Source organism: Ruditapes philippinarum, unplaced genomic scaffold, assembly GCF_026571515.1.
Source record: "Ruditapes philippinarum isolate M1 unplaced genomic scaffold, ASM2657151v2 ctg2478_1_1_1_1, whole genome shotgun sequence".
Classification (NCBI taxonomy): Eukaryota; Metazoa; Mollusca; class Bivalvia; order Venerida; family Veneridae; genus Ruditapes; species Ruditapes philippinarum.
The window spans coordinates 94,885-112,975 of NW_026860389.1; the positions used below are offsets into that span (position 1 = coordinate 94,885).

The following is an 18,091-nucleotide window of genomic DNA, read 5'->3' on the forward strand; positions in this document are numbered from 1 at the left end:
AAGAGGGACATGTATACCTGAAAGATGTATCATGGTTTTATTTCTCTTGTTGTTTATATGCATTGTATTTATTTAATAAAACGTATATTGAATCAAATGAATAAATGTGGAAACAATTGTTGTTAGTTTATAACAATAATACATACATGAATAAGCAATGTTTGCAAAGTCACTTATATTTTAAAAATTAAAAAGTTGATAACTGTTGATAAGCGGTAATGTGTGTGTGTGTGTGGGGGGGGGGGGGGGGTATGTGTGCGTGTGTGTGTGTTTTGTTTTTTTCCTCTCCAGAAAAAAAGTCTTTCAATTTTATGTTTAGCAAAATCTGCAGTTTTCTTATATATGACTGTTACTTACAATTCGGCAATATTTATGCAGTTTTGCCTTTAGCAAACAAGGAACATTTGTAATTTTCACATTTGGCAAATCGGCAAATTTTTCAATTTCACCATTAAAAAATGCTGTAAAGGTGGCAAATATAGAGTCAATCAAGAATCGATTAAAGCAGCATGCCTCAAGATTCATGCACATTTTCATCAACATTTTGTATTTACAATTCAAATTTTGTGAGCTGAACAATGAAAGTAATTTACACATCGCAAATGACACTTAAAATCCACGTACGAGTATATAACCATAAAGAGGTCAAAATATGCAAAAAAAGCCCTTAATTGATGCGTTAGTCACGTATTAGAAATATGGTGACGAATACTGCAAAGTCGGTCATCAATCGCACATAGCATGTAAATTATTACTTGAATCTTGACTTTTTACTTTTCTTAAAATGGTAGTACATTTTTCTCAAGTTTTCTTGAAAAAGTTTTGCTCGTCAAGAGTCCTTCGCAGCTTAAATTTAAATTGATTAACTTAACTTACGATTTCTACAGCGAGATACATATGTCATTTACAGATACCGATGCAGGCATGCGAAATAAAATGATAAGTTTACAAATTCATAAAATGTTGTCTTGGTTTATACAGAAGTTATTTAAGTTCGATTGTGTATAACGCTTTAAGCCTAGATCCGGTCTCGGACCCAGTCTGTGCTAAACAATGAGTGTAAAGATTCTTGCTCAAGGAAACATTGGCACGCCACTTACAGTGTTTGAACCCACGCTGCTATTATTAGATTTCTAGTCCGACGCGTCCAACTATCAGCCTTGACCTGTTGTTTCAAAAACTCACATTTTTTTTTAAAGAAGGCAATATTACAATAATGTATATTATTTGTTAAGACAAAATAAATATATATATTGCTGGGTTTGAGAATGAATCAGACCGTCAATTTAGGCCGAACTGGAGAATAAAGTGTTTATTGTTTCATCAGTTCAATGGAGATTTCAAGTCAATTTAAATTGCCAAGTTCCATGTTTAAAAAAATGATTAAGTATACATATATAGCTTAGTTTGTTGCGCACTTAATATCCTTTTCAAAAAGTAATCAAAATAGTCCAATGCCCTTGAAGCAACAACTGATAAATTTATCTTAACAATTATCTGAAGATATCTTATATGCAGATTAAAACAACTTCACACTGAATATATTGAATTAAATTTGAATTAAGATATATGTTCATATCTCACCTATAAAGATAACAAAGTACTCGCGACAAGCAAAACATTGGCCGGCAAAGCAAGGATTTAAAATTCTTCAGTGAAAAAAAAAACGGCAACAACGGTACAAAATGTCGTTAAAAAGTAAGTTATTTTATTTGTTAATGAATTAGCTATTTCAAAAAAATACTCATCGATTAGTAGTTTATCTTAATTAACATATCGCATCGAAATAAATATTAATATGAAAATAATATCAACCCTTGTCCTGCTTGAATTTCAATTGCCACCTAGTATAAAGCTTCGTCACTGTTAACAGCTCAATTTAATTATTTTGTTACTAGAATCTTTTGAAAATAAAATGGACTGTTCCAAATTCAGAGCACGGCAAAGTCATTTCACAAACTAAGCAGTTTAAGGGTGCTGGATAGGGTATGAGGAGTGCTGGATAGGGAATGACAGGCGTACTGGATGGGGAATGAGAAGTGTGCTGAATGATGTATGAGAGGCGTGCTGGATGTGGAATGAGATGCATGCTGGATGATGTATGTGAGGCGTGCTGGATAGGGTATGAGAGGGGTGCTGGATGGAGTATGAGAGGCGTGCTGGATGATGTATGAGAGGCGTGCTGGATGATGTATGAGAGGCGTGCTGGATGATGTATGAGAGGCGTGCTGGATGTGGAATGAGAGGCGTGCTGGATGATGTATGACAGGCGTGCTGGAAGGAGTATGAGAGGCGTGCTGGATGATGTATGAGAGGCGTGCTGGCTGATGTATGAGAGGCGTGCTGGATGATGTATGAAAGGCGCGCTGGATGATGTATGACAGGCGTGCTGGATGTGGAATGAGAGGCGTGCTGGATGATGTATGAGAGGCGTGCTGGATGTGGAATGAGAGGCGTGCTGGATGATGTATGAGAGGCGTACTGTATGGAGTATGAGAGGCGTGCTGGATGGAGTATGAGAGGCGTGCTGGATGATGTATGAGAGGCGTGCTGGCTGATGTATGAGAGGCGTGCTGGCTGATGTATGAGAGGCGTGCTGGATGTGGAATGAGAGGCGTGCTGGATGATGTATGAGAGGTGTGCTGGATGGAGTATGAGAGGCGTGCTGGATGGAGTATGAAAGGCGTGCTTGATGGGGTATGAGAGGCGTGCTGGCTGATGTATGACAGGCGTGCTGGATGATGTATGACAGGCGTGCTGGATGTGGAATGAGAGGCGTGCTGGATGGAGTATGAGAGGCGTGCTGGATGGAGTATGAGAGGCGTGCTGAAATGGGGTATGAGAGGCGTGCTTGATAGGATATGAGAAGTGTGCTGGACAGGATATGAGAGGCATGCTGGATGGTGTATGAGAGGCGTGCTGGATTTGGTATGAGAGGCGTGCTGGATGGGGTATGAGAGGCGTGCTGGATTTGGTATGAGAGGCGTGCTGGATGGGGTATGAGAGGCGTGCTGGATAGGGTATGAGAGGCCTGCTGGATAGGGTATGAGAGGCGTGCTGGATGATGTATGAGAGGATTGCTGGATGGAGTATGAGAGGCGTGCTGGATTGGGAATGAGAGGCGTGCTTGATGGAGTGTGAGAGGCGTGCTGTATGATGTATGAGAGGCGTGCTGGATGATGTATGAGAGGCGTGCTGGATGATGTATGAGAGGCGTGCTGGATGGGGTATGAGAGGCGTGCTGAATAGGGTATGATAGGTGCACGGGATGGGGAATTATAGGTGTGTTGGATAAGGAATGAGAGGCGTGCTGGACAGAATATGAGAGGCGTGTTAGATAGGTAAATGAGAGGCGTGCTGGACAGAATATGAGAGGCGTGTTGGATGGGTCAATGAGAGGCGTGCTGAATAGATTATGAGGGGCGTGCTGGATGGGTGAATGAGAGGAAAACAAACATCATGTCATTTAATGAATATGTATACACTATTAGATGCAACACTTCCACAATAGGAAAACATACTAGTAGCATTTATTGATTGTTTTAGGCTATAAGTACGCCGAAGGAGACTTCAAAGTTACTGAAGAGATGAAAAACGATTTTAAAGAAGAAGGTTTCGTCATAATCAAGTAAGAATTATAGTAGTTATAATTATGATAGTTTAAAAACCAACATGTTTCGATAAAGTTCCTATACATTACAAGGGCTTAGCGCAAAACGGTAGTAACACTTATAACATACAGAAAGAGTTACAACCGTTTCCCTCCAAGCCCTCGAATTATCATTATTGTTTTCATTTCAGGATGGATTAGATCCTTAGCGTTATAAATGAATCATTTAATGTTAATTTATCAAAATAAGTAAAAATAAATTGAGAATCTTGTTTTATAATAGCCATCATGATTCCAATATAAAATGTACGGTTCTCGAAAAGAAATGAAATTCGCCGAATCACTTCAAAAAGAAGTATGTAAGGAACCTCTGTAAGACTATCGCAGTGTATATTTCCTTGAGAGTATCCCCTTTGATTATAATGCAGTCTCGTCTAAATTGATAAGCAAATGACTACGTTCAGAAAGAATGAGTCGAAAATACTAGATACATTTATTTATGTTTCCGAACTTTTCTTAATCGATCTTGAACAATTAAGTATTAAATATAATCTATACATTTTCCAATTCAATTCTATAGTTATTAAAATTATTTAGGGTATCTTTGTAATTTCAGGGGTCTGCTGTCCGCCGAGGAACTAAAACATATTGAAAATGCACTAGTGGTTGGCAAGTTTTCGGATCATGCGTATGGGGTAAGTGTTAAGATGGTGTAACGTGTACCGAGCGGATGTACAACGAATATAATTATAATAAATTTTTCTTTGGGCTACCTGCCGTTTGATTAGATACAACTGATTATGAAATTATCATATATCATAAACAATCAGCTTGAATTAACCCTCCAAAATACACTATTAAATTCTAAAAAGTCACAATATAGTAAATATCTTTACAATATTACACAATGAAATAATTCAAAAGCTATAGATATCACGCTGCAACCCGATAATTTCCTATAGTCCAGCAACTACCTCCCTATCTATGAAGCGAGGCTTCTATTAGATAGGAAGATAAGCTGCTGGTAGGGATTTACAACAAAGTTCCAACTATACAAAGCTTATTCGTTTTAAATCTACCTCTGGATTTTTAATACCTATATGTTACCATTCCCTGATAGCGAGGCTTTCAGAAAATGTGGAGATCTATAAGTACCCAGAGTCAAATACAATTTCACAACTAAACTAAAACGACACTATATCCATGAAGCTAGGCTTCAATTAGATAAACAAGGGTATTTAGTTTTTTTTGGCCAATTCTTCTTTTCTACCTATGAAGCTAGGCTTCAGTTAGGTTGACGAAATTATCCTCTATGTATGAAGCGAGGCTTCAGTTACATAGAATAACCTGACCGATGAATTCCTCTGCAGACTGAGTAATTTTGGCTCTGTCGCCGTATTTTTATACCTGCTGGGATGATCGCTCAAGCATGACTTATTTTCATTTGCTGATTAGAATGATCACTATCACTGAGACGATTATTATATTATATGATATAAAACGTTTATTGAAAATACGTATACCAAACGTATATTATAAAGTACCGTAAACTAAAATACATTGTCGCAATATAAACAATTAACATAATAGTAAAGTTACACTAAAATCATTTCAGCAAACGATAATCTTTAATAAAAACTAGCTTAGTTAAAACGTCAAAACGTTACACTACCCACGCCTCCGTTTTACATGCGCCCCGCATGAACATACAACATACTTTTTTAATGCCACCAACAATTTATGGCATGCACAACTTTCGAACTTTAGATTCCGTAACTTTATGTATTCTTCTACAGTGCTGTCTTATATAAGATTTCTTTTTAAATTTCATTCCACAAAAATGACACATCAAACGATTACAACCTATCGGACCTTTACATTTCAATTGTATCTTTTTACCATTGGCTGTCAACTGATTATTCGGAACATCTATTTACAATAGTACTTGCTGTCATAAAATCTAATCCTAATATTGCATCTTCTCTATGTCAGAAACTATAAAAGGATTCGTCGAAATTTCATTATTCAATTTAATATCTAAATGTGTCCTACCTTTTATTTCTAAAGGTTTTTCCAGAAGCAATTTACAATTTGTTTCAAACGGTTCTAAATTTTACTGGCAACTGACATCTATCTATAAAACTTGAAGAAATAATTGAAAGTGTTGCACCAGTATCAATTAAACAATTAACTTTGATGCCATTTATTGTAGCTTCAACAAATAACCCTGAACCTTTCTCTAATACATTTATTTTTCGTTTTGATTTCCTAATGAATTTTCGACAATTGTATTTATTATGACCTTCCTGACCACACTCATAACAATTCAAAGACTTTGTATTTGACCCATAAGCTAATGTTCTTGAAGACGTTTTACTATTCTGATTTCGCTGGGCAATATCTGCGTTTCCCTTATCACACATTTGAAAATTATTTTGGCGTCGAAACATTGATAACATATTCTACTTTTCCTCTACTAATGTTATCAGGCTATCTAACTTGTCATCTTCATTTTTCGGACTATAATGTTCGTCAGAATTTAATTTTCTCATATAACCACGAGTTTCATGGGATTTTTGTTCTGCTCTGTTGAAAGCCTCAAGTTCAACAGCGTGTCGTACTGCTTCATTCAAGCTAGTAGGGACCGAGCTTGTTTAATTCTAAGCCTCATTATCCGCGATTACAGTTGACCAAAGAATCTATAAATTGTTCTTTCGCTAAAGTTTCTTTCACATTTGATGGTGCTGAATGGTATGCTAAATTAGTCAAACGTCTTATGTCCTGTCCATTTCAGATAAAGATTCTGTAGCTTTTTTTGTCTTCTTTCTCTTAGTTGAGCTCTATATAATTCAGTTTTGATTGTGTGGTGAAAACCCTTTCTTCTAAAGCTAAATACAAGTTCATCCATAATTTGGTTGATTTGCTTGTCAGATTGCCAAAATACACCCTGAGTTGACCTCTTAATGAAACAGATAAATAAAGAACCTTTTTTCTTTGTTTGTCCATTTGATTTATTTTCTGAACATTGCTTTCAAAATGGCGCTTTATAATCTATCCATGAGCTAGTTCCATCATACGTAGTTGGCTTCATCATAACACTTCGTTTGAATTTGAGTTTTTAGGGTCACGTTTTATTTCTGTTGAATTTGAAGTATCCAATTGTATGTTGCTGTGTAAGGTCTCTGTTTTAATTGCTGGTTGTGATTTTCTCTTTCGAAAAGTAACAAATCGATCTCTCGGATAATTTAAATCAGAGCCACAAGGAGATTCCGTAAACCTTTGTTTTCAGCTAATGGGGTTAAGACACTTTCTATTTTAAAGGGCTTTTTATCTGGGGTCGGTGGTAATAAACGTCGCCTTCTTTTTGATAGAGGTGTTGCATATTGTCTTGTTAAAAATTTAGGTGTTGACGTTTGTTTGTCTTCATAGTTTGAGTCATATTGATTTTGAAAAGATAACTGCATACTGTCAATCTGTCTTTCAAGTATTGATATTTCATTTTGCAATTTCAAAGCTTCATTTTGGTGCTGTAATTCTCTAAGTTTTTCATGTAACATTGTAAGTTCACTATCATAACTATAATCTTTACTCTCAGCCATTTTTTTAACGAAAATTTATTTTAACGTGTGAGTCTAGTCAGTAGATAATGGTGTTCTTATCTATATTATCCCACCGCTGCCACCAATTTTTGTAACGTGTACCGAGCGGATGTACAACGAATATAATTATAATAAAATTTTTCTTTGGGCTACCTGCCGTTTGATTAGATACAACTGATTATGAAATTATCATATATCATAAACAATCAGCTTGAATTAACCCTCCAAAATACACTATTAAATTCTAAAAAGTCACAATATATAGTAAATATCTTTACAATATTACACAATGAAATAATTCAAAAGCTATAGATATCACGCTGCAACCCGATAATTTCCTATAGTCCAGCAACTACCTCCCTATCTATGAAGCGAGGCTTCTATTAGATAGGAAGATAAGCTGCTGGTAGGGATTTACAACAAAGTTCCAACTATACAAAGCTTATTCGTTTTAAATCTACCTCTGGATTTTTAATACCTATATGTTACCATTCCCTGATAGCGAGGCTTTCAGAAAATGTGGAGATCTATAAGTACCCAGAGTCAAATACAATTTCACAACTAAACTAAAACGACACTATATCCATGAAGCTAGGCTTCAATTGGATAAACAAGGGTATTTAGTTTTTTTGGCCAATTCTTCTTTTCTACATATGAAGCTAGGCTTCAGTTAGGTTGACGAAATTATCCTCTATGTATGAAGCGAGGCTTCAGTTACATAGAATAACCTGACCCGATGAATTCCTCTGCAGACTGAGTAATTTTGGCTCTGTCGCCGTATTTATACCTGCTGGGATGATCGCTCAAGCATGACTTATTTTCATTTGCTGATTAGAATGATCACTATCACTGAGACGATTATTATATTATATGATATAAAACGTTTATTGAAAATACGTATACCAAACGTATATTATAAAGTACCGTAAACAAAAATACATTGTCGCAATATAAACAATTAACATAATAGTAAAGTTACACTAAAATCATTTCAGCAAACGATAATCTTTAATAAAAACTAACTTAGTTAAAACGTCAAAACGTTACAATGGTATTTTTATCACAATTAAAAAAGCTATGAATTCTGTATCAAATATTAACATAATATAACTAACTAACTATAGGCTTCATGAGTAGCCATAATTATTACAAAGATTTTGTGTAAATTATTGCCAACAGGTGAAATAATTTATTTAAAGTCATTTACAAATATATACATGTATGTTTGTTAATTAGATTACTTTGTCAAATGTCTCTAGTTTTATGTTTCTCCTTATCATTTAAGCGCGTATGAATATAAGTTTATATGAACTATATACATGTACACCACTTTGTAAAAGTATGCAGTAATTGCATGTTTCCTCCTCAAAAGGAAGTCTGCTGCATAACACATTCGTTATTAAGATTCTATAGACAGGTTATATAGTCGTATATTATATGGTCTACAGGCCCGGGTAATATATTTACAAACAGCCGTATTATATGGTCTACAGGCCATATAACCTGTAAAATACCTTTATAGATCGTATCATAATTCTGTACGGGCTTTGGTTATATAAAAACAACCATTTTAAATAGTCATATATAACCTGCCAAATATCTTTATAACTAATATTATATATGTGGATTGAAATAATGCAATGTGTGCTTGAACTACTCTGTCTAAGCGATAATCGTTCAGTAATGTGATAATCCAATGTTCTACGTGCACTAAACGAGATTACAAACGACTTTTTGGCTTCGTTATCAATTCAAATGAGGAAATATACGAAGCTGAAATATTTTCAATCTTTATACAGGTACCTGACGGTGATGGTAGAGAAGCTCACATGATTCTATGGAATCACCCAGGTGTGGACGTGACAGGAATGGTTGGTAGATGTGAGAAGGTCGTTGGCACATGCGAACAGGTTGGTCACTAATAGAGTAACAGCATTCTTTACAATAAAGATTTCATTGGGAGTAACCCTTTATCTGCTGTATGTGTTCAAAGAATTTGTCAAACTTCCATTTTTGTAACTGTGCATTTTCAAATTTTGGGATATTAAGATGAAAATTTAAAATTAGACAGCCAATAATAATTAAAGGGCGTGGTCTGGTCGGGCTGTACAACATTTAATGTCTCTATACTGGTGGCAAAGGTTCATCCCTTTCGATTCCAGTAAGGTAACCGTAATGTTTTCATGTTTTGCTTGACTGTAAAAATAAAAATTTCACTATACAATTTTATTTATGATTTTTATATTTTTATATCAAAAGCCCTTTTATTTTTGAAGATAGATCATGTATATGTTTTTGTTCAAATTAGTTAACAGAATCATACCATAAAAATATTTAGTTGCACAAATATATGTGTTCCATATTTTTACCATCAGGTCAAATAGTTACAAAATATTTATGTAATATACCAATCTTAAAGCTTTTAGACGGAGAAGTTTACCACTATCATACCAAACTGATGGCAAAGCCTGCAAAGATTGGTGGGAAACACGTGTGGCATCAGGACTATGGGTAATGAATATACATTTTTTTGTTGTGATTTTATTTGTTTCGTTTTGTAAATAAAAAATACAATATACAATTTATAGGAAGAATGAATAAACATATATGACATATTTTGTAACAAAATATGAAATAAGACCAATAGTATGGTAAAACCGGTATTTTTAAAGGCTTACAGTCAATTTAAGTCACAAAAAAACAAAAACATAAACAACAAAAAAACACACACACACAAAAAACTATAGAATAATAGAAGAGAATATATTAAGAATCAAAATTTCTTGATAATAAAAACAAAATTATGTATAATTATACATTATATACTTGTGAGTTCTACCAATAAGTAAATAAAATCTATGTTAACCGTTACACAGATATATATAACCATCAATTGTTATTATATTTCAGGTATTGGTATCAGAATGGAAATCTATTCCCAAATATGATGACAGTATTTATGGCCGTGGACAAATGTACAAAGGAAAATGGTTGTCTACAGGTACTATTGTATTACATACCGGTACTGTAAAATCACATTATTTCCTTAGATTGGTATAGGTCGTTGACTTCAAACCTGTCACCTTTGTTGGTAAGAATCCCGACAGGGACTTTTGATTCTTTCCGGCTAGATAACGGAACACCGGTGGTTCTTCTCAGGTGCACGTTCATGCCTGAAATAATGTACGGAAGGGCACCTAAGGTCTCCCTCCGCCAGTAAAGCTGGAACGTTGCCATGTCGGTGTGACTTAAAACACAATCAATCAATCAATCACACAAACAAACAAACAAGGCATGCTGCTACCTGAAAATATTCATAATATTTTTACGTATCTGACAAATGCAACAAATTATTCATTGTAGGTATTTTTTTGTCTTTAAAATATGAGAATGCAGCAAGGCAGCAAAACAAATGACATGAAAGCGTATGTCAATATTGCATTAACACGCTTCCGTAGCATTTAAAACAAATAATGGCCACAACGAAGACATATGTATTTTAATTGCTGTCTTGTAAATGATTCCCGTTGACTGATGATACAGAATATAAAATGAATATCTTCAGAGTATGGAAGCCGTAGAGGGACACTTTCGAGGTTTTGATTTATATGGATTTATTGTATTGAAAGTGGCCCTCCACGTCTTTCATATATAATATGTACCATAAGAACTACCTTAAAAGTTTGATAACAATGGCGTAATTTTGGGGGGAAAAAAAAAACAAAAAAAAACTCTGAAAACCTTCTTGCCATAATATATATTTTTTCTTGATAAATGTCCTTTAGAGTTTGTTTATGAACAGATATTAAGAGGTTTGTTTATGAACAGATATTAAGAGGTTTGTTTATGAACAGATATTAAGAGGTTTGTTTATGAACAGATATTAAGAGGTTTGTTTATGAACAGATATTAAGAGGTTCCAATAAATGTGGGAGAATAGAGCACGTGCAAGTTTCAGGACAAGTGGGTGCGGATATGGAGCGAGTTGATGAGCTAGCTAAAGTTTTACCACTAGAGTATGTGGAGTTGGAACCAGGTAAGTTAAAGGAGAATGTACCATTCAAAAGCAATAAATGTTGAACGTCAGTGTCTTTGTTCATGTTCCGCTAAACATTTATGATAAGCTCTTGAAAATTGCACGATTTAGGGTTGGATTTTTTTTCAAAATCAAATAAGCTTCAATTGAAAAGACCTGCTAAGGGTCAATCAATAACAAAAGGGCCATGATGGTCCTTATATCGCTCACCTGATTATTATGGTTCTTATTTAATATTAATAGCAATGAATCAAAAGCAGATCTTAAACAAATATTATAACGTTCATATCTGCACCTGAAATAGTGCAAATCGAGGGTTTGTTGCGAAACAGCTGTTACTCATATTACATAATCAAGAAGTTACGTCCGTTCCGCACCGATCCATCGAAATGTAAACAAGGTTTTCTCGCATGTGACTGTCACCTAGTTTTTTGATCCCAGATTACACATATCCTCACTTGACCTGGAAATAATTTAAACAACATTGCTGACAAATTTCCAAGATGTTTGAACTGAAAATATTTTTTATATAGTGTTAACAAGGTTGTTCCATATTTGGGCTTTGTAACCTTGTTCTTGACCCCAGATGACCAAAATTCTAACTTGACCTTGAAATCATCTACACAACCTTTCTGATCAATTTCCAGGATATTTAGACCATAACATGGTCTCTAGAATGTTAACAAGGTTTTCCTAGGTGACCTAGTTTTTCATCCGAGGTGACCCTCGTTCGAGCAATTACTTGGACAAACATCCTGACCAAGTTTGGTGACAATTGAGGCAAAAATGTGACCACTAGAGTGTTAACGAACTAAATGAGGACGGACGACGGACATTGAATGATCCTAAAAGCTCACCCTGAGCCAGCTCAGGTGGTGTAAAAAGATTGTCAGTTGTTTTCCTTACCATAGGGACCGATCTTGATACAGTCAGAGGCTTAAGATATATAGACTTTAAATATAGCTCTGTGATGGACCAAAATATGCATAGGTTAAAACGATTTCTCGATTTCTGGTATGAGGGATAGGATTCAATTTCAGAAAAAAAAAGAATCTGTTTTGCTTAAGAAACAAGAACATCCAGGGATCACACGTGTCGCCTGGTTGTATTGTGGGGTGATTGACCAGTTTTTTTTCCCCTATATGTCGAATGTTGCAACTCAAGAGAAGTCAGTTTCAGGCCAAAACGTATTTTTATTCAAGGGCCATAACTCTGCCAAAAATCAATCAACTGGAAAACCCGTTAATTATGGGCAAGTGCTTGAGGTATCCATCAATCCTGTGAAGTTTCACTAAATTGCATAAGTAGTATAAGTGGAGTGGTCCAAACAAAACTTACAACACATAATTAAAGGGCCATAACTCTGACAAAAATCATGTAATGGAAAATGCCGACAATATGCACAACTATACGTGGTATTGATCATTCCTGTAAAGTTTAGATAAAATTGCACCAGTCGTTTTTTTAGGAGTCCGGACAAGTTTTGAGACGGACAGACAGACGCCTATATGCCGCGTATACTATGTAGCAAGTGACATAAATACCAATAATAAAACATGAAATGAGCCGCTTCAGGACAAAACCAACATAGGGGTTTGCGCCAAGCATGGATCCAGACCAGCCTGCGCATCCGCGCAGTCTGATCAGGATCCATGTTGTTCGCTATCAGTTTCTCTACCTGTAATAGAGTTGGTAAGCGAACAGCATGGATCCTGATCAGACTGCGCAGGCTGGTCTGGATCCATGCTGGTCGCAAACGCACTATGTTGGTTTTGTCGTGACACGGCTCAAATGATGTTTGCCGAATGTGTTGTCTGCTTGCTCTTTTAGTTTGTTGTTTGTTTTTCTTCAGGTGACGCCTTATTCTTCCACTGCAATCTACTCCACTGCAGTGCTCCTAACCTTAGTGCCAACAGACGCTGGGCATTTCTTTGTGCATACAACAGAGCGGACAATAATCCGATAAAGGAACACCATCATCCAAGATTCACACCATTAAAGAAGGTTAAAGCCCCAGCCCATCAAAAAATAAAATAAAATAAATAAATAATGTGACGTTTCTGAATTTTTTTTTGTATTCAACGAATTCAATAAATTTAGTATTGAAGCTATACGAATATGATATTCTATTTATCAAATAGTCTAACTAAGAACAGTTTACACTGAAAGTGGATAATTTTCTTTATTAACACGCTTAAACTGTGACGTTAAGATTTTACATGGGTTTACGTTTCGTTTCTGCAACGCATAATTATGACGTCACGTCAAAATACACACATGGTGTGCAATATGTATGGCAGTTTTTTTACGGAGTCGGGTATTTGATTAACTATCTATGTTTATTTTATCATTAGTAATACTTTATTTTTCAGGTTCCTAATTCAGCTATTTTAGAATGTCAAGATTTTACGACCATGGACGGAAAATGGTTTATTGACCCGGATATTGAGAAACGTCCAGGCCGTAAACTTGCTCACAAACAATAAAGATGATGATGTTTAAATGACTTATGGCTGTGGCTTACTGAAGAAGATAACGCCGAAATATGAACAATGTTTTTTTTTGGCTTCACACAACATCTATCATTTAAAATAGAAAAAAGTTGAGATATGCATATCCGGACGCGTGAAAAATATATTTGTTCCAAAAATATATCACAATTAATGAATTTCCAAATTCTATACACACTGAGTGTACATCTGTAATTTATTTAACGCAAGAAGTATTTGTTGCAATATTTAACAAAAGACGTTGTAAAATGTGTCCTAATAAAATTGATTCTTCCTGAAATAATAGTGATTACGTTTCAAGTTGTTTGAAACATCTTATAAGAAAGGAGTTATCTTGTTTGTTACAAAATCAAGTTGTTTGAAACATCTTATAAGAAAGGAGTTATCTTGTTTGTTACAAAAGTACACTCACGGTGTTAGTACATGTATATTAAAGAAAGAGACGCGCGGGGTAACGCCAATTCCCCGTGCGGCTTTGGGAACATACTGGCTATAAATGGGGAACCAACTAGTTTTCCAATGAGTGCTTTCGAAACGAAATTGGCCCATTTAGAATTGTTTGCTGGAAAGTCAAGTTGATATTTGTATCCACTACACATGCCTACCAACATTCCTGTTAACTTTAATGACTCTAGGTCAAATACTTTTTTAGTTACACAAGACACAACTAAGTCAAGGGCAATAACTTTAACAAAACTGAATAAATCCAGAAGCGAACCCCTTGTGAACAACTTCACATGCTGATCAACATTCCTGTAAAGTTTGTTGATTCTAGCTCAAGCACTTTTTGAGCTACATGTGACACACAAGAAGGCACGGACAGACAGACAAGGGCAAATTCTGAATTCCACCCCAAGAGTGGGGCATAAAATGGCAAAAATAATAAAACATACATTTTTTTTCTATTTTATTGTTGTAACATTTACATCAGTGTACAGTGCATACTTTTTTCTGTAAGTTCGAAAACCAAATTTCTGAACAATTGAATGCTTTAAATTTGAGCATTGTTTGCAAGATTTCCTTTAAGGTGTACGCTGCAGTTGATATAAACAGAATGAAAAGAAACACACCAAATCTTAGAGTCTTTTAAAATCTAAATACTTCATTTCTTTAAAGTGGATTGGTTTACAATGGCCACATTTTCTGTAAGTATTTTAAATATTAATCATAACAATAGAAATGATTTAGTATGAACATTTATAAGAATAATAATATTTTTTATTTTCTGCTATAATTATATAATTATTTAAAGTATTGCAGTCCTTCCTTTATGGAACAATAAACATTCTGTATGGAAGCTGTCAAACCTGTATAAAAGACCACCTTCAAAATCAAGATCATCCTGTGCATAAAGACCGCTCTTTGACGAACCTTTCTTGACTACATAGAAAAATCATCAATAATTTTACCTCCAGATAAAGACCACTTATCTATAAAGACCTTTTCAGCCTCTTCTTTGGATGGTTATTTTACCTCCAATTAAAAACAAACCACTTTTCTATAAAGACCATGTTCAGCCTCTTGTTTGGATGGCCTTTTATCACAGGTTTGACTGAAGTATTAATTTTGCAACCAAAAATGCTGATATAATTGACTAACTGGAAATACCTATGGTATAAACAATTTTATTATACTGCCATTGTAACAGTTGCAAACTGGGTAACAGTGACCTTGACCTTTGATGGAGGGATTCCAAAACAGATCATGCACATAACTGTATAACCTTCACACATAGTTTAAAATGATCTAGGGGCCAAAGCATACTGGAGCTTTTGATTGGAAACACTGTAATGACATTGACAGTGACCTTTGACTTTGACTTAAGTGACCTTTAAAGCTACATGCCTCCAGATGAGTCAAAATATTTCAATAAAATCAAACTTGAGAAAAATGTACTAAGATGTAAGGAAAGTAAAAAGTTTCAAGATTCGAATAATATTTTACATATTATGTGCGGTTAATGACTGATTTTTCAGTATTTTGCAACTATATTTCTACTGTTTTACTATTGCAGTTAATGCCATTTATGCATATTTTGACCACTTTTTGATGATTTATGTGGTTGGTCAGTGCCATTGATAATGTGTAAATTGCTTCCTTTTGATTAATTCACATTATTACACATTCAAATACATTTTCAAAATTTTCATGAGAATAAGCATAAATCTGGAAGCGTGCTGGTTTAAAGCAACAGTAACAATCTGTTGCTAATGAACCAGGTGATCAAGTCTCTATGACAAATTCATTGGAACATTTCCTGAACAGACTGACCCACAAATTGCCTTAGATGTTTGACTTTTATGCCATTTTAAACACATTTTTGGTCATATTTTGCCTGTCCATGCTCTAGGCCTACATGATTTCCTGGATAACTAACCAGTAAGTACCAACTTCTCAGCATGTGACTGACTACTCATGCCACAAGATTTCTGAATCAGTAATGAGGGGCAAATGACCACTAGACTCCATGTTCAAAGCAATATGCGTCAACTTGAAAGGAGCGTTATCAAGAAATTCAATGCAAATTAAAAAAAAATGTCATAAATTTCTGGCTCAAACATTTCCTTAACTACAGTCCCAGCACCACAGCCAAAGCTAAGGCAAGCCTGATATATTTTCAATTCATTTCGAACCTGCGTAGGAAAGTCAGCATGGAAAGAAGTATTCTTCATGTGTTCTGTTATTCCAGTACATGTAAAACCAAAATTGATTGCAAGCCAAAGTGCTATAACAGATGATGTAATAATGTGACCACCTGGCGTCCACAATTTTATCACATTACTTTCCAGTAAAATATCATGTTCACTGTCATACAGGAAAAGAACAATATGTGATTTAGCAATACCGATGCTTGGAATCAGGAAATGTTCATAGGCCGGCCTTTCTTTTTTCAGCAGGAAGGAATACACAATTGACTGTGCGATCAACTGATCTCGGTGTTTTGCCGGAAATTCTGCCGACGGCTTTATTTCAAAAGATGACTTATTTCCTTCATATAAATCATCATCATCATCATCATCATCTACAGCTGTTACAGGTACTTCAGAGCCCAAAATAATGTCTACATTTCCATGCCAGACAGAAGTGCAACCTGTTTTTATAAAAATAAATACAATTGTAATAACTAATACTTAGAGTGGCATTATTCTGTGGCATTATTCTGAAAGTGAGCAGTAAAGAAGTCAGCAAACTTCACTATTCTAATGGTACAGTTGAATTTCAGAGAAACCTTGAAGCAATGTCCAGATCATGCTTAATTTTTTTTATATGAAAGTTTCTGCAAAAAGACAATGAATTATATATATGGAACATAACATATACATTGGGTAGTGCCAGTGCTATCTACACACATATGATAATTACTCTGACAGGTAAAAATCCCTAGTGAGCCACTACATACACTTTACATATCATGTGTGCCTTAAACTACCGCATGTGTGTATAGAATAAATAAAGTTACAAACTGATACACATTTCTGTATTGAATGAGTCTGAGTGTGCCCAGGCCCTGAAATGCTTGACAGAACACTGTAAGGGATACATACTTACCAATACTTGTGTCTCCAAATTTTACCGTGATAGCCTCCTTACAACATGTACATATGCTGGATCTACCAGAGTAGCGGTTGTTAACAACAAATGCTTGATTAACTGCTAAATTTCTCAGTAGATGTTCAGAAAGACTTATTGTCCAGTCAAAGTTTTTGGCAGACTGGGCTTTTTTCAAGGTTTCTTCAATTGCTGAAAATAAAGAAAGAAATCTTGAAGTTGATACATGTACCAAATAAATCCAATTATTGGAACAATAAGATTGACACCCTTTAAAAGAATAGAACTTTACATAATAATATGTATCATAGTAGCCTACTCTTTGTTTTTTCTGTATTTAAATGTCAATTTTAAAGGTGCATACCTCCAGATGGACTTCTGTATTCCAAGCAAAAACGTCATAATATGAACACATTAACCCATCGTTTAAATGCTCGTCTGAAATTCTTAACCACAGGCGCTAGTCACATAATCAAATATTTTTCATAATCTGCCTATATATGTATATAAAGATATCTTTATATACATATATAGGCCGATTATAACTAGAACTGCCACTATCATGGCGTGAATACCCCCGCATACCACTTTGTCAAATCAACAGTGGCCATTTAGAGCTCAAGGACAACCTCCCTGCAAAATCTGAGGTTACCTAGCCAGTGCATTGCTAAGTTATGTATTCTACATGCTTCAAATGTGAATATGTCAAAATCAATACATTGTTGACAGGACATTCTTCAGTAATTGAGAAGAAAAGATTTTTTGGGTCAAAGTCACTGTGACCTTG

The 18,091-nt window shown here is 35.0% G+C and overlaps 2 protein-coding genes across 2 annotated transcripts; one reads left to right on the forward strand and one right to left on the reverse strand.

The window, feature by feature from the left end:
• The first annotated feature begins 1,557 nt into the window (after nt 1-1,557).
• On the forward strand, nt 1,558-14,253 carry LOC132759894 (ectoine dioxygenase-like). The gene is made up of 9 exons (XM_060751767.1): nt 1,558-1,698; nt 3,547-3,628; nt 4,227-4,305; nt 9,009-9,119; nt 9,629-9,720; nt 10,120-10,210; nt 11,116-11,245; nt 13,098-13,249; nt 13,618-14,253. The coding sequence occupies exons 1-9, from the start codon at nt 1,686-1,688 to the stop codon at nt 13,729-13,731; spliced, it is 864 nt and encodes a 287-aa protein (XP_060607750.1). The 5' UTR covers nt 1,558-1,685; the 3' UTR covers nt 13,732-14,253.
• Nucleotides 14,254-15,008: 755 nt separating this feature from the next.
• Nucleotides 15,009-17,635, reverse strand: LOC132759896 (uncharacterized; the record flags this gene model as incomplete). The annotated part of the gene is made up of 2 exons (XM_060751770.1): nt 15,009-16,846; nt 17,305-17,635. Coding segments are annotated over 2 exons (897 nt in total), but the record flags the coding sequence as incomplete, so codon positions are not given.
• Nucleotides 17,636-18,091: the final 456 nt, after the last annotated feature.

Excerpts from the sequence above, each read along its gene's own strand:
- LOC132759894 (XM_060751767.1), top strand. Across the intron at positions 9,721-10,119 it reads GTGTGGCATCAGGACTATGG|GTATTGGTATCAGAATGGAA; the intron begins GTAATGAATATA and ends ATTATATTTCAG. Across the intron at positions 11,246-13,097 it reads GTATGTGGAGTTGGAACCAG|GTGACGCCTTATTCTTCCAC; the intron begins GTAAGTTAAAGG and ends GTTTTTCTTCAG.